General features: G+C 40.2%; 1 protein-coding gene across 5 annotated transcripts in view; it reads left to right on the top strand.

The window, feature by feature from the left end:
• Positions 1 to 21,405, top strand: part of SPTBN1 (spectrin beta, non-erythrocytic 1) — a 214,669-nt gene extending 193,264 nt beyond the window's left edge. For all 5 annotated transcript variants that reach the window (XM_073339156.2, XM_073339157.2, XM_073339158.2 and 2 more), the window contains 7 exons: positions 2,901 to 3,097; positions 3,656 to 3,765; positions 5,266 to 5,329; positions 12,478 to 12,716; positions 14,143 to 14,316; positions 18,711 to 18,753; positions 20,113 to 21,405. In XM_073339156.2, the coding sequence (XP_073195257.1) occupies positions 2,901 to 3,097; positions 3,656 to 3,765; positions 5,266 to 5,329; positions 12,478 to 12,716; positions 14,143 to 14,316; positions 18,711 to 18,753; positions 20,113 to 20,328 (1,043 nt within the window). In that variant the 3' untranslated portion in view covers positions 20,329 to 21,405. The remainder of the gene's footprint in view (positions 1 to 2,900; positions 3,098 to 3,655; positions 3,766 to 5,265; positions 5,330 to 12,477; positions 12,717 to 14,142; positions 14,317 to 18,710; positions 18,754 to 20,112) is intronic.
• The last annotated feature ends 888 nt before the right edge of the window (positions 21,406 to 22,293 follow it).

The following is a 22,293-nucleotide window of genomic DNA, read 5'->3' as shown; positions in this document are numbered from 1 at the left end:
AGGCGATACTGACTGCTTCTTATTTAAAATGTCACCTGAAAGTGAAAACAGGCATTCTCTTTTGTAGCCAGCGTTGCAAGGTATTTACGTGCCAGATATGCTAAACATTCATATGCCCATTCATGCTTCGGCCACCATTCCAAAGGACATGCTTCCATGCTGATGAGGCTCGTTAAAAAAATAATGTGTTAATTAAATTTGTGATTGAACTCCTTGGGGGAGAATTGTACATCTCCTGTTCTGTTTTACCTGCATTCTGCCATATATTTCATGTTATCTCAGTCTCAGATGATTACCCAGCACATGTTCGTTTTAAGAACACTTTCACTACAGATTTGACAAAATGCAAAGAAGGTACCAATGTGAGATTTCTCAGGATAGATACAGCACTCAACCCAAGGTTTAAGAATCTGAAGTGCCTTCCAAAATCTGAGAGGGACAAGGTGTGGAGAATGCTTTCAGATATCTTAAAAGCAGGGTGGATTTGATTTAAATCAAATTGAAATAAATAATGATTTAAATCACTAGTCAGAAAGACTCGATTTAATCATGGTTTTCTACATAAAAGTGCATTCTTGTTGGTTGTTATAACCTTAATACATATTGTTCACAACTCAGAGATAGATGTAGGTTTCATTTTTAGAAGGTACATGCTATACATTTTTAAACAGTGACTTGTTTTGAAAACTTTTCAGATTAGTTTTACAGCTATATCAGAAAATGATTGTTTGGTTATTTCATTTACCAAAGGTAATTGAAGCAGATATTTATGAAGTCATTCGGAAGTGAACTATCTCCAGTTCAACAGGTTAATCATTAATATTTGGAGGATTTTCTTGCCATGCTGTATTAGGAGGAGAACATCACCAGACAGACATTTAAATGGTTTTATTTAACTAAAACAACAATGTTAAATATTCTGGATTTTTTTCTTCAAGAGCAAACATATGTCCCTCGCTTCTCACATTTATCTCCAGACTTCTTCTCCTTGTCCAGATCTATTCCGCCCCCAACAATCTTCTATTCATTGAACTTTTTGAAACTTTTCACTTTTAGAGAGAGGTAAGGGATTGACTCTGTGTACACAAATTTGCAGAGGGACGATAGAGTTGAGGTCTGTTATTTCTCACCTCTGTATATTTATTTATTTATTTATTTTAAAATATTTTTGCTGTTAACAAGCATGTTACCTTTGGAGACACAAATCTATAGTCTGAGAACAGTAAAACTAAGCATCTCTGATGGTGTCTTCTAGACTGAGCACTGAGTCCCATTGGGTAGATAGAAAGATTAGCCTAAATAATCAGAAGCCTGTGGAACCCCATAAGATTGGGTCCCTAATCCATGAACTATTGGAACTCATTAACAAAACTTTTCTTAAACGTTACATGAATATATTGTCTCATACAATAGAATTAGAATTTATAATCCCTATTCCAGGATGAGATACATTATAGTTCAAAGATATCTTAATTAAAACTCTCTTTAGATAGGTTTTTTCCTCAAAAAGCATTTTATCAAAAAAATCCAATTTAAATTAAAAAAAAAATCCGATTTTTTTTATTTATTTTTCTTTAAAAATCATTTTTATCCACCCTGCTTAAAAGAGCAACACTCCAATGTGGAAACTACAGAACCCAAACCACCAAAAAAGAAAATCAACCTTCTGCTGGCGGCATCTGACTTAGATGATGAAAATGAACATGCATCGGTCCACTCTGCTTTGAATCGTTATCGAGCAGAACCTGTCATCAGCATGGACACATGTCCTCTGGAATGGTGGTTAAAGCAAGAAGGGACATATGACTCTTTAGCACATCGGGCACATAAATATCTTGCTATGCCGGCTACAACAGTGCCATGCAAAGGCCTGTTCTCACTTTCAGGTGACATTATAAACAAGACGTGGGCAGAATTATCTCCTGCAAACTGTAACCAAACTTATTTGTCTGAGCGATTGGCTAAAGTAGGACTGAGTGGACTTGTAGGTTCTAAAGTTTTACATTGTTTTATTTTTGAATGCAGTTATATTTTGTACATAATTCTACATTTGTAAGTTCAACTTTCATTATTAAGAGATTGCACTACATTACTTGTTTTAGGTGAATTGAAATATACTATTTCTTCTGTTTTTTAGAGTGCAAATATTTGCAATCAAAAATAAATATAAAGTGAGCACTGTACACTTTGTATTCTGTGTTGTAATTGAAATCAATATATTTGAAAATGTAGAAAACATCCAAAAATATTTAAATAAATGGTATTCTATTATTGTTTAACAGTGTGATTAATCGCAATACTTTTTTTAATTGTGCAATTAATCTTTTTAATCGCTTGACAGCCCTAAAATATCGTAACATCACAATACTCAGTGACAGACGACAGGTCACGTCATAAAATCTTAAATACGTCCATTGTAAGGCCCGGCCAACAATCCATTATCTTATTATTAATGTATGGTGAATGCATTACTTGCACCAAAGACACATGCTTTGCATAGTTCTACCACTGTATTGGTTCCTGAGACACCAGCTGTACTCCTGACAGTGCTACTGGAGTAGAACCCAATTCAACTTCCACTGAACTCAGCAGATGTCTCTTCCTTCACTTCTGCAGGAACTGGGCAAGCCCATAGTTGGGAGTTTAAGTGTTGATTAATGTGCCTTTTGCAGCTTGATATGAGCATTGCTCAAACTACCTCAGCAAAACTAGAACGTCAAAATTACTGTCTAGTATAAGTCCATTCAATTCAGTTGACTTAGTTCAGAGACAAATTCAGCCAAAGACACTTAAATCCCTCCCTGCCTCCCACCCTTCTAAAAACAAGAACTAAAGGTACCTGACTACATTGTGCCACTTTTGATGTCACTAAGCACTGACTGCCTTATATTTTTGCTCAGTTCTGGAAGTACATCAGTTCTCAAGGGATGCTAGTGTGGCTGAGGCCTGGCTGCTGGGACAGGAGCCATACCTATCCAGTCGTGAGATAGGTCAAAGTGTGGATGAAGTGGAAAAGTTAATTAAGCGGCATGAAGCGTTTGAAAAATCTGCAGCTACTTGGGATGAAAGATTTTCAGCACTGGAAAGACTGACTACAGTGAGTACTCTTTAAGTCCCCAAAGGGCTGCTTTCTTGGCTACTTTCTTATGTTTTGTTCACTGTAATATTTACACTTTCCCTTCAGTTTATTAAATCAAATTGACCCTGTCACTCAGACACTAACATGTCTCTCCCACTAATGCTAATACCTTCCCCAGCTCCAGAGGTGAAAGTAAGGCGGTCTAGACCGGCAAGAGCCGGTACGCTGTGCAGGACCAGACCGGCTTCCCCAGGCCAGCGATTTAAAGGGTCCGGGGCTCCCTGTAGCAGCCGGAGCCCTGGGCCCTTTAAATCACCACCTGAGCCCTGCTGCTGGAGCCCTGGGGTAGCAGCAGCAAGTCTCTGGTGGTGATTTAAAGGGCCAGGGGCTCCGGCCACTGCTAACGCAACGGAACCCCAGTCCCTTTAGATCTTGATTTAAGGGCCCTGCCTCTTCTGGGTGAGGCCATGCCCCCTGCTCAGCAAAAGCCCTGAGTTATAGGCATCTTCTAGAAATGCTTCTTGAAAACGACTGAGGTGTGAGTCATTACCATTCTCCAATATTTTCCCTCCCTAGCTGGAATTACTGGAAGTACGTCGACAGCAAGAGGAAGAGGAAAGAAAGAGGCAGCCTCCTTCCCCAGAGCCAAGCCCAAAGGTTCCAGAAGATGCAGATTCACAACAATGGTAAGCTCAGACCAAAGAAGGCAAACTGCATATGAATTACTCCCCCCTTGGGCCCCACAAGTAATAATAAACTTACCTTCAGACAAAACTCTCAGGTGTGCTGATGTGTTTGAAGTGAGGGACCCAGGGTTAATGTTTCTGGGTGGTACATGCGTGTGCATGCCCTAAATTGAAGTCTACTGAATGCTGTGTTCCAGATTATTGAGGATCGTGACAGGATGGTAGATGCTAGCACCCTGCACAAAGAAGCCCTGCTTCTCTGTTGAGCCATAACTCTGCATAACGATACAGGATATTTACGAATGAGTCAAAGTGAAAAGTGCATTTTGTTAACTGTTACCAGGATACAAGAGGGGCAGGATTGTCATTCTGAGGCAGAGGGAACTATGGGTTAGGAACAGAGAACCCCAGGAACAACCAAGTTTAGGGAGAGCTTATGTTCTGTTGTAGTTTGAGTTGCCAGTAAAGCCAAATGCAAGGAATGGGATAAGTGTGCACTAGTACAGTGTGTCTGTATTTTGCATGGAGCAAGATTGGAACTCCATCTGTCTGATAAAATGAAAACAGTTGTCCTCAATCACCTGCTCAAACAATCTTCGATTCAGAACTAAAGAATGAGGGGGAATTCTGAGTGTAGAGGAGAAGGCCCCCAAATAAGATATTTGATGCTGACAACAGCCCAGTTTCATTTAATTAGTCACTGGAAATCTCCATGAGCCTGCAGGGAGCTTGGCTCACCTCCTTAGGCTAATACATTGAGGGCCAAACCCATTGAAGCATGGGCTTGCCCCCGGCCTGGCCTGCCCCCTTCCCCCACCAGAGCGCTCCCCCCTATATCCCCAAGGTTGCTGGCAGCCTGCCCCAGCCCAGGGCCACCCAAATGCCTCCAGTCCCAGAGCACTGGGAGTCCCTGGCCACAGGCTGGCCCCCACTAATCCCAGCCCGGGGCCCCGGCCACGGGGAAAGAGCACCAGTGAGAAGCAGGAGTGGTCCTGGGGGCTGAGTGTGGGCTGGGCCATACAGGGCTGTTTGGGGAGCCTCAGCCTCCCCTGTCCTGTGATAACTGCCGCCCATGCATTGAAGTCAATGGACAGATTGATTTCATTCTCAGCATAAGGACGTATGGGTAAAACTTTCTAGGTCTGCACAACATTTGAAGAAGTTGCTCAGTGTGCACCAGCTACAGTTACAATTTAAGTCGCACACAAATTCCAGTTATTTTCTATGTGATGAAGACAGAATCCTAGTTAGGTTATTATGATATAAAAGACTCAGGGCCTGATTCTGCCCTCACATTATTCCATATCAGGAGTAACCCACAGAACTCAATGTACTTACACTTTTAAAACTGATGTAAATCGCAGGAGATTCAGGCATTTGTATAACAATTGCTTCTATTTCTACAGTGCACAAAATACAGTAGGAAAGTTTTGTTTTTTGAGAGGAAGGTTTTGTGACTTTCTAGAATTTCATGCAATTTTTTTTTCTGTCTCCCAACAGGGATGGTACAAAAGGAGAACAGGTTTCCCAAAATGGTTTACCTTCAGACCAGGAGTCTCCACGGGTTAGTTACCGCTCCCAAACCTACCAAAACTACAAAAACTTTAATAGCAGATGGACAGCCAATGACCGACCATGGTCTGGACTGTGACATACAAAATCAATTGCAGCGAAAACCGTCTTTATTCAGTATTTTATTGGTTTTAATCTTTTGGCTTCAAATCCCCTGCTGCTTTTCTTTTTTCCCTTCCAGTCGACTTTTATTTAATTAGTAGCCCTCTTGGATATATATTTGATTCACTTTAATCCTTGTTTATTTGAATCTCTTCACTGACACTCAGTTAAGTTAAAGTGACACTTTTATTTCCTGTTACTTATTGTGAGTTTTTTATGTCATTAATAGCATTAAGTTTTTACAGCTAAATCATCCTTTAGATGAGTAATTAAGATTTAATGAGATTCCATCATAATGAAGAAGAAAACTAAAATCTGACAGGTATGACGCATTCAGTTATACTAGAGATTTCAGCGCGGCAACATTATTAAGTTAGCTGCATTAGCAAATGAGTTATTTATGAGGCTGAAGATAATATATGCAAATGAGCTTGACAATACAGGCTGTGGGGGAGAAAAGAGTTATAACTACCAAAAATAAAGGCCTAAAGGTTAGTTGTATAACATTCCATGCAGAATGAACTTTTTAACTGAAGAGAAAAACAAACAGAGAACCTAGCATGCTAAAAATTAGCAACTGGATTTTTTGATATTCAGTCCTTATAAAGTGTTTTAGTCTTACCGCATAACCATTTAGGTCCAGGTTCTCCCCTGATTTCTTCTTAGTTTACACCATAGAAACTCCATTGAGTAAAATAGAGACACCCTCGATATGGTGGTATAACTGAGAGCAGATACCAACTCTGAAAAAGGAGCTGCAATGCTTTCTTTAAAAAAAAAAATGCACCCCAAATTTTTAACTGAATATAGGCTAATTCTTGCCTTATTCATGTGAGTAATCCTTACCAATAAGAGATGTCCAAGTGAAGTCAGTGGGAGTGTGCATAAGAATAAGGCAAGCAGGAGTTAGCCTTATATGTGCAAACTTAAAAATTACCAATAAATACATTTATTTATAACAACAGAATAGCAGAAAATTGTTTTGTCTCTGATATCATTCCTGCCAAGGCCTGAAATCAGGGGCTGTTTCCCCTGCTACTTGAATTTCTCTAACACTCAGAGTTCTGTAAAGCATGCTGCTGCTCCTTGTTATGTCTTTGGACCTGATCGGGTATGGTACTTACAGTCACCTTAAATAACCTAAATGAGGGGCCCTGGGCTATTAGAGTTATCATTTTTGCAGTGGAAATGCAAAGCCCTGTGTGATGGGTTGTCACCCCCAGGGTGCCATCTGGGAGCCGTGGAAACCTCTTTTCCCCCAAACCATACAGCTTGACTGGTCCTCCTCACACTGCTCTGCTGATGATTCAGCCAGCCTCTTCAGGCCCTGTTATCACCCAACACAGCAGCAGGTGGCACCACACACCCAACTGAGCTACCTGAGTGCTTTACCTAAGCCACTCAAGAACAAACAGCCAATTTCCCAGCTCCCCAGCCTTGCTCCCTAGCGTTTAAACCCAGAATTATGCCATCTTGCTCCACAGGGTTCTGTACAATGCAAGCTCTTTAATATATTTGCTTCCCCCTCGATGTGGGAAAGATATGCAACAGCCTTTGTTTACAGAGCTGAGATTTTCCCAGACACTTCACTCAAAACACGCTGGTTAAGATAAAACAAGCTTATTAACTACAGAAAGGTACATTTGAAGTGATTATAAGTGATAGGAAACAGATCAAAGCAGATTATCTAGCAAATAAACAAAAAACCACAAAGTAAGCCGAACATACTAGATAGGATTTGAATTAGCTGTTTCTCACCCTGACTGATACAAGCAGTCCACCAAGTTTCCATACACAGGCTAGAAATCTCTTTAGCCTGCGGCTAGCACTTCCCCCAGTTCAATCTTTGTTCCTCAGGTATTTCCAGGTGTTCTTGTGTGGGGAGTGACACCTTCAGATGATGTCACTCCCCACCTTATATAGTTTTTTCCATATGGCGGGAAGTGGGAACTCTTTGTTCCAAGCTAAGTTCCCAGCCCAGTTTGTGGTAAAGTACAGGTACCAAAATGGAGTTCAATGTCATGTGGTCTGGCCACGTGCCATGACATGCCTTGCTGAGTCATAGCAGCTGTTACTTATAGGCTGGCTGAAACAAGGCTAAGCTCTTCCGTGGTCCATTGTCTTTGTTGATGAGCCATTAGCACTGTCTAGCTTCTTCATTGTTGTATCTGAAAGGCTAGTTGTGGGCTTTACCCAGAGTAAGCACATTTGAAATGCAGATACATAGTCAATATTCATAACTTCACATACAAAAAGGATACATACACACAAATAGGATAATCATATTTGGCAAATCATAACTTTTCCAATGAGACCTTACATGACCCATCTTGTACACAATGCATAATAATTATGCCATAATCATATCACTATGATGAATATGAGGTGCAGTGAAACATCCTGAACTCAGATTTTGGCAGGAAATGCATTTCAGCAGTTCACCTCTCAAATACCTATCCCTATTGCTTTTTGGGTCTGCACATATATTCTGTAAACATTCTGGGGTGTCAGACAGTTTTTCCATGTTCCTTTCTCCAATAAAGCATTTCAGTTAACCTTTAATATTAGAATGATGAAAAATAGATTGTTTTAAATGCCAGAGCTTTGCAAAAGTGATGCCATAAGTAAATGTGTCGAGGAATTTGAGAGTGGGCCTGCAGTAGCATCACAAAATTTTTGCATACAGCAAACCTTCTTGGTTGTTACCATAACCTTATTCAACTTTTCTTTTGTTTTTGTTTTATGGAATCTTTTTATAGCACATCTTCATATTAATCTTCACCATCTGCGTGTTGATCTCTTAATGAGAGTTTTCATCTCCTATAGTTTAATGAACCACATGTTGCAATACATCAGACATACACCAGTTTTGCTGTTTGTAACAGAGTTGATATAAGCTGCTGTTGATGATCAAAGTTTCGATTTCAAAAGAGTATCTTAGTCAACGTGACTGATGGACTGTTCTCCAACAATTGTACTTTTATAATAACTTATCTTTCCACTTCATGATGCATGTCTTTTTTTTTTCTCTTTTGTCAGGATAACAACATATAGCTTCTTAATCCTTTTTAAATTTCTGTATACAAATATACACAAATGTTCTGGTGGATTCCATGCACCAGTATTGGGTCTCTGTGCCTTTAAAAGTATTACAGTACTCATAAAGCATAGCTGCGTCTTCAGACTTGCCAGACCAGGAAGCCTTTACATGTATTCTGGCTAACAATAAGCCATTTAGGTAGATAATAATTTTTAGTTTATATTATTAGGATTAAGTATACAAATTTTGTTTTACTGTCAAGAAAAAAGAGTAAAATCATAATGCCAGACACTAAGGGAGTATAATATTTTTACCTGTTAATTATGACTAAGATTTCAAAATTATATCTTTGACAGAACAGTTTATTGGCTGTAATTTATTTGTATTTGAAGAAGACAAGTATGTCTCTTTATTCTTTGAGTTGTGGTGCAGAGACTCAAGTTGATGAACTGAATGTAATATTGCTTCATGCACTTTGAAAATCAAAGGGATGTTTCTAATCCTGTCACTAGCTGTCATGTTGCATGTCACAGTTGTGATTTAAATACCTCATGAATAGTAGCTAGCCACTAAAGTACTTTCAACTAACTTCCCATAAACAGTCACAATGAAGAAAAATGTATTCATGTGTGTTAACTGTTTTGTTATTGTAACAGTACAGTTTGCTATTAATGTTTGTCCTCTGTTGTGTTGTTTTTTGCATGCTCAAAGCATGTTTCCATTAAAGTTTATTTAGCTCCTCTCTTTTCTTTTTCTTTTTTTTCTTATTTTCATGGCACATACTTGGTATAAATATTTGTGGTCCACGTGCAGATTTATTTTGCTTGTCTTCTGTTCATTGTGAATAACATATAAAAAAGAAAATTATGCTACAAAAATTTCCATTAAAGAGCATCCAGTGAGCTTTTCATAGTCCTAGCATAACTGTAGTGTTTTAGTTTGCATATGCATTTTTGTTTTTATTTCAATCCAGTAATTAAAATCAATAGCTAAATTGTAAGTGGAAGTAGAAGTTCAGGGACTGATTATGTAATTACAGTTGGCAGCTATCATTTAAAACGACAGGTTTGCAAATCGCAGCAGGGAGTGATTTTTTTCTCTCTTCCATAAAAACATTTTAACTAGATAGGCAGTGGCTGTACTGAAAAACTTCCCTGCTTTACCTACAATGAGTAGATATAGGTACCTCCATATTTGTGATATTCTCATATCCTTCCTATACTTACTATGGGAAATATGTTGAATCCTGCAAATACTGAGGTTAGCTAATAGGTAGTTTTACATAATTATATAAGGCTATTGGCAAGTATTTAAGTTACCATCATCCACTGTAATGTACAGTTTACACACATGCCCAGTAATTAATTCTTGCTGTTCATTTAAACTTCATACAATCTCACTGTATAGGTCTGTCAATTTAGAAATAAGAATTTGTTTCAAGAACAGTAATTAAGCTGTCACTAGCCAATTTGCTTAGGGCTCCCCCCCCCCCCCGCCTTTTTTTTTTTTTTTTTTAAATGCTGAACCAGGATATTAGCTTGCTTTATTATAACATCCATTTCCTGGTAACCATGCTGGCAACATTAGGATAATCGTCCACCAGTCTTTCTTCCTGTAGCATGTTTTGTTTTATTTTGATATCTGGTTAAAAGTGGCAGATGTTAATGGTCCAAATTTCACACAGTTTGCAGAATAAACTCTGCCACTGCTTTACGAAGGCCACGTCTACTCTACAGACTAGGGGTGTGATTCCCAGCTTGCGTACACATACTTATGCTAGTTCAGTGTAGAAATAGTAGCGTAGCCACGGTAGCACAGTCAGCAGCCACATAGCTTAGCTCTGCTGAGTACACACTGGTCTGAAATGGGTGGGTACATATTCAGTACGGTTTAGCCCTGCTACCCCTGCCCATGCACTGTGGCTACGCTACTACGTATACTCATGCTAGTTTTCATTGAGCTAGCATGTGTATGCGAGCGGCAACCTTACCCTTGGCTCATAGTGTAGACGTAGCCTAAAGATGTAAAATACTGACAGGAAATAGAACCATAATCCAGGATGGACATTTTCAAGGGGCACTTGTTTTCCAATAACCTAGATCAGCGGCTCTCAAACTGTGGGTCGGGACCCCAAAGTGGATCGCGACCTCATTTTAATGGGGCTGCCAGGGCTAGCTCAGACTTGGTGGGGCCCGGGGCCAAAGCCCGAGCTCCACGACCTGGGACCAAAGCTGAAGCCTGAGTCACGCCGCCCAGGGCTGAAGCCAAAGCCCAAGGGCTTCAGCCCTGGGTAGCGGGGCTCAGGTTACAGGCCCCCTACCTGGGGCTGAAGCCCTGAGGCTTCAGCTTTGGCCCCCCATCCGGGATGGTGGGGCTCAGGCTTTGGTCCCCTCTACTGAGGTCGTGTAATGATTTTTGTTGTCAGAAGGGGGGACTCAGTGCAATAAAGTTTGAGAAAGTCTGAACTAGATTGTACATCTTTGGAGGCATAGTCCCATTAATTGAATATGCCTGAAATTTAATCCGAGTTGTGATTCTTTCCCCGTTTCAGTGATGTAATGTATATACTCTGAAAATTTAGTTTGTTTAAAGGCAGTTAACCAGTCCTTCCCAATTCATATCCCATACTTGAATTTTTCTAGGGTTTAGGATATGACATTCAATGATGAAAGATACAATAATTCACAGTTGACAGGCATGAAAAGTTCTAGCAAAGGGAGGTGTAATTTGTAGTTCATTGCCTAATAATTTTGCTGCTTTTGACTTGTTCAGACCCTGTGCAACAGTGGGAATGTCTTTAATTATTGTGCCATTTGAAAATACTTGCTTGCATAAAAATGGTACAGAATGTTTGTAATCTACTAGAGCATTAGCAGCAGTGAGCTTTAGTAACTTGCTAATAACAATACCAGACACTCATCGTGTAACCTGTGGGCTGCTACCAAAGGCTCTACACGTCAAAGTAATGGTACAGGATAAAATAAAACTGGAACCAAGCTGCATTGCAAAAGCACACTAGCCATTAGGATTCCAATTTAAATGATTTTTGGATGAATGGCTCCTGAAGACGTCGACAGCTTGACCAGTCAGAGCTGCTCTCTAGGCTATCTCGAACACAGTGCAGCAGGCAACGCGATCAACAAAGCAAGTGATGGGCAAGGCCTTGGTTCTGTCTTTGTTTGGGGGTAAATAGCTGTGTGATGTTGAGTGACTGTGGTGGTTTCCAGTTCCTTTAACATAAATCCTATCCACCTAATAATGAAGTCTGTAACAGACTTTGATAAATTGACATTTGACCTCTCACAATTTCCCTGTCTTTAAGATCCAAATCCTAACTGGGATGATGGACATGAAATGCATGGTGTAATCTTCCTAATTTCTGCATGTTTTGATTATATTGTGCTATCTGGGGCATGGGGAGAAAGAGCATTTACAGAAACCAAGCAATTTTGCAACATACATTAAAGTTGTGTTTTTGTGAATGCTCCTGGACAGTTCTGATTGTATTTTCTGTTTACTTGTAATTTAATACATGTTTATAATTTATATTAAACTTAAAGCAGTAAAATTATAAATATATGTAAGGTGGCTGATGTCTATAACTTTAATTATTCCTCTAATGTTTACAGAAGTGTGATTGTTACTGTTGCAAGTATTTGAGTACTTAGCAATGGGATGAAATGCTCTCATTTTAGGATTGACAATATATAAAATGATATGGATTGATTAACAGAACAAAGTGCAGTAAAACTCACACTGATGTTTAGCTCTTATTTTTCCTGGATTTTTTTCATCTGTAAAATGGGTACTAATCCATTCATATGTCTAATTTCCTTGGCCTTCTGTGTCTCCATGGGGGTGTGAAAGTGATTTTACTGGACTGTCTTACTCTATAGACAAAGTGTACACTCAGCCACATTGTGCAAGATAGAAAATTAACTCTAAGATGTTGTAGCTTTGTGTGGCCTCTAGCTGAATGTTTTTTCCACTGTTCCTAGATGGCGGAAACTGTGGAAGCAAATGAAATGGTCAATGGAGCTGCAGAACAGAGGACAAGTTCCAAAGAGTCTAGTCCTGTTCCTTCCCCAACTGCAGACCGCAAAGCCAAGACTGCCATTCAGGCTCAGACTGCGGCTACCCTACCAGCCAAAACACAAGAGACTCCTTCAGCTCAGATGGAGGGCTTTTTGCATCGTAAACATGAATGGGAGACGCATAACAAGAAAGCCTCAAACAGGTAAAGTAGCCAGCATTTAATGCAAATAAGTTTTACATCCAAATATACTCTAAAAACTACTAAACATCATGATTTGTACTACATAGCCCCTAGAAGCCCCAGTCAACATTAAGGCCCCACTGTGCTCGGTGATGCACAAACACATGGTAAAAGATAGTTTCTACTTGTAAGAGCTTACAGCTAAATAGACAGAGAAAACAAAGGATAGAGAAAGGAATTTTATTGTGTTCTCTTATAGATGGGGAATTGAGGTACAGGGAAATTAAGTGACTTGCCCAAGGCCACACAAGAAGTCTGTGGCAGAGCTGGGAATTGAGTCCAGATCTCCTGAGTCCCAGTGTAGTGCTTCAATCACAAGCACAGGAAAAGAAAAATGTGCAAGTGTGGTACTAGAAGCATCCATGCTTTTAGTTGTTTGTACATTAACACCCTCCATCTACACTGCAATCTGTCAAAGTGTGGGTTGAAGTTAGATTTGTATGTACTGGTTGATTTAATTTCTAAGAGCCTTATTCTGCAGTCCCCATACAAGGAACACTCCCACTAAAAGTTTTGTCTTTGTGAGGAAGCAGAATCTGGTCCTATATGACCATTTGAGGGGGAGCACTGGGAAAGCCATAACTATAATTTTCTTGGAAAATAAAGTATTGTCTGAATTCTGGATTAGCTCATCGCTCCCTACTTCTATGAATGGAGTGAACTGTTGGGTAGCAGCCAAGGGGCAAAGATTTGAATTACAGTAAAATGTCTGTCTTTGTCCTCTTTATCTAGAGTCCCACATCACATGCGAAAACTATATTTGTGCTGTGACTGCTATTGAGGAAAAAGTTTTTTTTCCACAGAGTTGAGATTCTACAGGAATATGTCAAACTATAAAACTTTATGTAGATAGTTACAGGTCCTAGGTATTAATATTCAAGGAGACCTGCTTCTAGTACTCCTTTCTTTTTACAACCGTGTTACAGGTTGGTATTACAGGAGGTAATAATTACTGCTACAGAGTGTGTACAAGAGTCAAGAATTTTATGTTCAATTCATCCATAATCTTATAACACCGTGAAAAATCCCTCTACAAGAACAAGTGCTCATTAAAAGGTCAAGCACTTTCTCTCTCAAGTACGTAAACTGCCTATCTTCCAAACAATACTCCCACTCTTAGGGTATCCTAATGTGGTATAAGATAGAGCTCTAGAAATCTCTCTTACTTTTGGCACAAGATCAGTACTTTTGTCTTGAAACAGCACTTGCATGAGAGAATTCTCAGCCTGCAGTTAAGAGGGCGATACATGTTTTGCTACCTCCCCAGACTGAGTTGGTGTTCATTTTATAATTGTATAAAGATAATTGTATTTGTTTCAGTCAGATTCATGGTTCATTGAAGAGAATTATACTTACACATGCTTTGACTACTTTCCCTTTCTTGAAGATCTTGGCACAATGTGTACTGTGTTATAAACAACCAAGAGATGGGCTTCTACAAAGATTCCAAGGCTGCTGCTTCTGGCATTCCCTACCACAGTGAGATCCCCATCAGCTTGAAAGAAGCAGTCTGTGAAATAGCGGTTGATTACAAAAAGAAGAAACACGTGTTCAAGCTAAGGTAAGATTGTTGGAGCACCATTCTGGGAAAGGAAAGGTTTTATTGCAGAGCATGTCAGGGGGGAGGGATAGCTCAGTGGTTTGAGCATTGGCCTGCTAACCCCAGGGTTGTGCGTTCAATCCTTGAGGGGGCCGTTTAGGGATCTGGGGGGAAAAAATTAGGGATTGGTCCTGCTTTGAGTGGGGGGTTGGACTAGAAGACCCCCTGAGGTCCCTTCCAATCCTGATATTCTATGATGCTATGTTCTCTTCCTGACAAACAGTTCCCAGTCCTGTTCTCTCCCTGACAAACAGTTCACAATCCTACAAGGTGCTGACTGCCCTCATCTTCCATTAAAGACAAAGGGATCTGAGGGCATCAGCCACCAATCCGCAGTCTCGAAAATGGCCCTTTAACATGTAGAACAAGTTTTTTTTTTTTTTTTTAGTTCCTTAATAGGCAGAGAAGCTAAGTTCAGATTCACCGATAGTTTAGTTCATTATTTTGCATGAGATTCTGCCACCCTTACTCATATGAGCATTTACTAAAGTTCTACTCAGGTGAGTCAGTGCTCCCAATGTAGAATAGCTGGGCACCTCTTTATTTAAGTTAAACTGAACTATGTGACCGTGCAAGCTACTTTCTTACATGGTCCCAGTCTCATCAAGATATTTTAGCATGTGCACAACTTTAAGCAGGTGTCCACTTTATAGCATTTAATAAAGGTGTTAACTAATGTTCACATTGCTGCCCTGAAGATCTCTGCAGTGGAAGCACAAGCTCTTTCCGCCCATGATGCCACCACAGATCTCATCGTGGTTCCATGATGACATCTGGAGCAGGAGAACCCGATACCATGTATGCCTCTATGATGCATAGCTTGATCCATCTAACTAGTGATAGCTTGAGTACCCTAAGCCCTTGGCACTTCAGATGAAGGTAGACAAACAAGGAGCCCGATCCTCTGTTGATTCGGTGTGCTTGATATAGATCTTCAGTGCTCTTTGAACATCGAAAGTGTGTGACAACTTTTCTGTTGGGTGCTGTGGGTTTGGACAGAATGAAGGAAGGATGATTTTCTGTGAGGCATGGAAAGATGAAATCACTTTAAGCAAGAATGATGCTTGGATTCTTAGCACTGTCTTGTCATCGAGGAACACACAGTGGGGTTCCTGCCTGGATAAAGCTGCCAGTTCAGAAATTCATCTAGCAGACATTATGGTGACCAGAAAACAGGTTTTGATGGATAGATAGAATGAAGATATTGATGTCAGTAACTCAAAAGGGTGTGTGGTTAGGGCTTTTAATACAGTGGTAGGTTCTACTTAGGAACGATTGGTCTGATCACAAGTTTAACCGGTCTGACTGCTCTGACAAAATCTGGATATGTTGTTTTTGTCAAGGAACCAGAGAATCTTGTGACCAGGATACTACTTATAGCTGACACCTGGTGTGCTGGGCTGAATCTCTTGTCTGTGCCTTCCTGAAGAAAATCCAGGATAACTGGGATAGCAGGATCCTTGGGATTTTTGTTGTGCTCTTGCCACCACAAGCTAACCCTCATCCAGATGGAGGAGTGGGCCTTTTGTGTTGAAGCTAAGCTGGAGGATTGTAGAGTTCTAGTCACTTTGGAGGATAGTCATAGTCAGTTAATGTTTCCCTCTCATTAACTAGGCAGTCAACTATAGACGTTCTGGGTCTGGATGGAGGAATGGGCCTTAGTAAAGGATGTCTAGGCCCACTGAGAACTGGTGGTGCCAGTTTCAGTTCTGTCAGATTGGAGAACCATGGTCTGCTTAACCAGTGCAGAATGAGGACTATCACCTTTGCTTCTTCTCGCCTTATCTTCTGGATGACCTTTCCTAGAAGTGGAAAGGGCATGAATGCATGCAGCACTAAACTGGGAGGAGTGGTAGATACGCTGGAGGGCAGGGATAGGATACAGAGGGCCCTAGACAAATTAGAGGACTGGGCCAAAAGAAATCTGATGAGGTTCAACAAGGACAAATGCAGAGTCCTGCACTTAGGTCAGAAGAATCCCATGCATGGCTACAGACTAGGGACCGAATGGCTAGGCAGCAGTTCTGCAGAAAAGGACCTAGGGGTGACAGTGGACGAGAAGCTGGATATGAGCCAGCAGTGTGCCCTTGTTGCCAAGAAGGCCAATGGCATTTTGGGATAAGTAGGAACATTGCCAGCAGCTGGAGGGATGTGATCGTTCCCCTCTATTCGACATTAGTGAGGCTTCATCTGGAGTACTGTGTCCAGTTTTGGGCCCCACACTACAAGAAGAATGTGGAAAAACTGGAAAACGTCCAGCGGAGGGCTACAAAAATGATTAGGGGACTGGAACACATGACTTATGAGGAGAGGCTGAGGGAACTGGGATTTTTTAGTCTGCGGAGGAGAAGAATGAGGGGGGATTTGATAGCTGCTTTCAACTTTTTCAAGAGGGTTCCAAAGAGGATGGATCTAGACTGTTCTCAGTGGTAGCAGATGACAGAACGAGGAGTAATGGTCTCAAGTTGCAGTGGAGGAGGTTTAGGTTGGATATTAGGGAAAACTTTTTCACTAGGAGTTTGGTGAAACACTGGAATGCATTACCTAGGGAGGTGGTGGAATCTCCTTCCTTAGAAGTTTTTAAGGTCAGGTTTGACAAAGCCCTGGCTGGGATGATTTAGTTGGGGATTGGTCCTGCTTTGAGCAGGGGGTTGGCCTAGATGACCTCCTGAGGTCCCTTCCAACCCTGATATTCTATGACTCTTTGATTCTATGATCAGGCCTTGAGAAGGAGCTTCTGTCCCCATTTGGGTCTGCTTCCCTGGTGAAATACTTCAGTATCATTTTGTTTTTGTGACTGGCGAACAGGTCAACTGCCAGAAGGCCAAACTTGTGCAAACTTAGAGTGAAGGCGTTCTATTTGACACCATTCTGAGCTGTTGACTGTGCATCTGCTGGGTCAGTCTGTCTTTTGGTTCAGCTCTCTTTTTACATGTATTGCTTTTATGGAATGGAGAATTCTCTATGCCCATTCCATTGTTTCCATTGCTTCTGAATGTAGGGTTATACTCTTGATTGTTAATGTACACCACAGTGGTCATGTTGTCTGGCTGGACCAGAACACGTTCATCCTCTAGGTAGTTCTGGAATCTCAGTGGGACTAGCTTGACAGCTCTGAGCTCCAACAGGTTGATGTTTTGGATCCTTTCCTGAGGTTCCTGACGCCTGCACTGCTATGTGCCTGTTATGCACTCCCCATCACACCAGGCTGACATCAGTTGTGAGTACCTGAGGATCTGTTAGACAACTAGGAAGACCCTTGCAGACATTCTGCGGCATTGTTGACCACCTGATTTGGAACCAGGACCAGATCTTGGATGCGTTGTGGTGAATGGCTCCATTTATTCAGGAGAGAGGCCTAGAGGCACTTGATATGGGACTTTGTCCATGGGTGGTTCCTATCCATGAAACCAGAAGGGGACATGGCTAGCATAGGCTGTGCTTTACCTTTGAAATGCCTCCAGAAACTGCAGACAGGAAGGGAATAACCTATACATATCAGAATTGTGGGAGATGCTAAGCTGCAGAAAACTATAATAAACAAACAGTTTATGCATTTAAGTCTTCATCGCCTGCAAAATGTCTCAGCCCTTTGAAAACAGCTGCAGCCCATTTACACCAGCAGAGAGGCAGAGAATACATCACAAGGCTTAACTGTTTGAGATGGCCGCATTATTTATTTATTTTTATTTATTCTTGCACATTATAAAACTGCAAACAGTCATGCAGGTCATCACAAATGTGTGCCAGTAGAACCTTTATATAACAGGACAGTTCCACATATTCTGTACAGAAAAATACCTTAGAAATGTTTTTGAGTTTTATAAAATTCTGTTGGGACTGTTTTTGGTATCCCTTTAATTCCCATTAGTCCCAACTGTAGAAACATTTCAGTATAGATAAATAAAATATTACATGTTTAAACCTCAGTCTAAACTATACCTAGGATAGGTTTTTTATATGTAAAATAAAACAAAGTTCAATATCTCTTGGCATAGAGTGCCCGTTTATAACCCCAGTAGATCATGAGACACTGAACCTTAAACCTGTCACTAGCCCTGGATTGAATATTGCCCATCCTGCACTTCAGGGGAGGTTGTTTTTGTTGTTAAATGACAGCTTCTCAAAATTAAAAATGTTGGTAATGACCACAAGGAACATGGATTAGTGGGTAGAGTGCAGGCCAGGTGATTACAGATGCATGGGAAATACAGCTTATTACAATGTTGTGTTATTTATCACTCTGTCATGTAGTCCCATTTACCACAATGGGATTGCTTGCTTGAGAAAATGAAGCAGGATTTGGACCCGTGTATTATTAGGCTAATATATGTGGTGGTTGTTTTTAATTGCAGATTAACTGATGGCAATGAGTACCTCTTCCAAGCCAAAGATGATGTAAGTTTCCATCAGTTTGTTTGTTTGTTTGCTGATTTTAATGGTATTGCTGTCACATTCTCGTATACTGACATATGCTAAGAAAAGAGAAATGGTTTAGATCGTAAGATCAGTTGTGCATACATGTCCATGTACTTGCAGATCCACAAGTGGTGTTGGAATTTGCTCCTTCAAAACCCATCAGAGGGACTTTCAAGGTGCAAATTCTAATACTGGTATCCATGCAGAGGTTAGGTTGGTTTTTTTTGTTTTTTGTTTTTGTTTTTTAAAGCACACATGCACATTTTTGCATCTGCAAAGAGCAAGTGCATGGCACATGAGTGGCAGCTGAGTAAAGGCCTGGTTGAAAAGTTGATGCTAAATTATGACTTGGGATCATGTTCTCTTTAATTTTCTACTTCTGTATCAATTACCTTTTTGAAACGTTGTTTGAATGATAGAAAACAGTATGAGCTGAGGAGTGGTAGATACGCTGGAGGGGAGGGATAGGATACAGAAGGACCTAGACAAATTGGAGGATTGGGCCAAAAGAAATCTGATGAGGTTCAATAAGGATAAGTGCAGGGTCCTGCACTTAGGACGGAAGAACCCAATGCACAGCTACAGACTAGGGACCGAATGGCTAGGTAGCAGTTCTGCGGAAAAGGACCTAGGGGTGACAGTGGACGAGAAGCTGGATATGAGTCAGCAGTGTGCCCTTGTTGCCAAGAAGGCCAATGGCATTTTGGGATGTATAAGTAGGGGCATAGCGAGCAGATCGAGGGACGTGATCGTTCCCCTCTATTTGACATTGGTGAGGCCTCATCTGGAGTACTGTGTCCAGTTTTGGGCCCCACACTTCAAGAAGGATGTGGATAAATTGGAGAGAGTCCAGCGAAGGGCAACAAAAATGATTAGGGGACTGGAACACATGAGTTATGAGGAGAGGCTGAGGGAGCTGGGATTGTTTAGCCTGCAGAAGAGAAGAATGAGGGGGGATTTGATAGCTGCTTTCAACTACCTGAAAGGGGGTTCCAAAGAGGATGGCTCTAGACTGTTCTCAATGGTAGCAGATGACAGAACGAGGAGTAATGGTCTCAAGTTGCAGTGGGGGAGGTTTAGATTGGATATTAGGAAAAACTTTTTCACTAAGAGGGTGGTGAAACACTGGAATGCGTTACCTAGGGAGGTAGTAGAATCTCCTTCCTTAGAGGTTTTTAAGGTCAGGCTTGACAAAGCCCTGGCTGGGATGATTTAACTGGGAATTGGTCCTGCTTCGAGCAGGGTGTTGGACTAGATGACCTTCTGGGGTCCCTTCCAACCCTGATATTCTATGATTCTATGTTGATTCCTACATTTTAATTTTGCTGTTTGTTGAAGGAGGAAATGAACACATGGATTCAGGCCATCACATCAGCTATCTCCTCTGACAAAATTGAAGTGTCTCCAAGCACACAAAGCACTCCAGCTTCTAGTCGTGCCCAAACCCTGCCAGCCAGTGTTACAATAACCAGCGAATCTAGTCCTGGCAAGCGGGAGAAAGACAAAGAGAAAGACAAAGAAAAGAGATTCAGCCTTTTTGGCAAAAAGAAGTGAATTCCATCTCCACACGCTGCACTTCTGACCTTTCCAGTGGAATTCCAGCATGCAAGCTCAGAACCAATACATTACTCTCTGTGCCTAATGTTCCTCAATATGATTTAATTTTTATTATTTATAGAGCATTAAAAAACCCATTACAAATGTATGAGGTGCATTGGGCAGCTTCTGTATGAGAGGGAGGACCAGGTTTTGTTTTGTTTTTTTAATGGAATTAATGTAGATTAGATCTTAATATTTAAACTGTTCCTCAATTTTGTGAGGCTGTCTTGGAAAAGAACCCATATCCTGTGCTATTGATATGCAAGGCAGCGGTGCTTACAAATTTACTGTGCGCATCAAAGACAAATGTACAAATTTTCAAACGTGTTCACTTCCATTTAAGATGGTTATGCTGAGTCTTGACTAACAGAACCTCCCATTACAAGTCTAACCTTTATTAAAATAATAGTGTATTATCTTTGCTGTAACAGAGTGCAGATATGCATTAACTTACGGACAAACCATTTGTATCCTGGCATCAGTTATTAACACAATGTGACGCTTTTCTGGATCAAGTACAACAGTTAAGAATGTTGGAATACAAGAAGGATTTAGCATACTGATACAGTTTTAAATAACCTGAAATTTCAATTTTTTTTGCTGAAATACATTATATTGTATGTTTCAGATAATTCTAGTACAAAGTATAATAAGACTAGATGTATAATAAACCCTTTAAAATCATTGATAAGTGTAAAAGTGAAACTGAAGCATTTACTGGAAAAAAAAAGTAATGTTACTCAAATGGTTACTTGCTTGTCAGCTACAGCACTGTGTGTTATAATTTTGCTACATTACCTTGCTATCTGATACATAGTGTGCATTTCTCTGTCACTGTAACTATTGTAATGAAAAAAATTTCATCTTACTGCACAATCAAAAATTACATTTAATAGGAATGAACTTTCAATGACTGGGCCTGTAGTCAGAGTAGTCCTGGAACTGGCTTTCAGTTGTATGGATCTGTACCTCTAAGACTTTTACCCTGTCTGTTAAATACATGCTATGTCATTAAATGCTTTTAAAACTAAACATCTTGGTAGTTTTTTATTTCATTTCCGATCCTGTCAGATAGTAATTCTGAGATATGAGCAAAAGTAAAAGTAATTCAAAATGCAATTTTTCTTTTGTAGTGAAGTTAATGTGCTTTTTAAAATAAATATTTGATTTCTGTTGTGTGTGTGAAATTCCATATAGAATAATTCTCATGGAAGTGCAACAAACAACAACAACAAAGAGATCAGAGGGAAAGGTGCGGAGGAAGGGAAGCATAAAGAATAGCCCTCTTATAAAAATCCTGCACAATTTGTTTCATTTATTAAAGTAGACCCATCAGAATCAATGTGACTATGCTTAGTAAAACAGGCTGTAATTTAACTGCTATAATTCATTATTACATCCATTCAATTTAATTTCATGTTCCTTAATGTCAGATCTTTTTCTAAATATAGATTCTCTTGAGATAAGGTCATAATTAAATTTAAAAGTCCTTTTAAGGCTCTGTGTTTAACACAGTACATCAAACAAAACAAAAAAATTGTCTAAAATGTGTTAAATATCGATATTATACTTCTAATGCAATTGATTCTGGATCCAAAGCTAGGTATTTCTATGGATTTATCATCTGTATATATACAATGTGGCATTAGCTTTCTCGGTCTTCTTTTCTGGTGAGAGAGACTGATACTAGGGGAGAATCCTCCTGAGTTATTAAGGATATTCATGAAGTTGGAGGCCATTCAGAGCAGCCAGCTAATTCCAGCAGATACTAGGGGAGAATTTTTAAGAGCTCTGTTAAAAACAAGGAATCAATTTTTAAATCTTCAGGATTAATAAAATGCATTCTGAATGTAATTTTAGACAGTGAACAGATTTATTGTAAAACACCCAGCAAGGTGTTTTCAAACCTAAATCTCCTTA

This window comes from Lepidochelys kempii, chromosome 3 (genome assembly GCF_965140285.1).
Source record: "Lepidochelys kempii isolate rLepKem1 chromosome 3, rLepKem1.hap1, whole genome shotgun sequence".
In the NCBI taxonomy this organism is placed as follows: domain Eukaryota; kingdom Metazoa; phylum Chordata; order Testudines; family Cheloniidae; genus Lepidochelys; species Lepidochelys kempii.
Note: the sequence above shows the minus strand (reverse complement) of the source record. Positions and strands in the feature narration are given on the sequence as shown.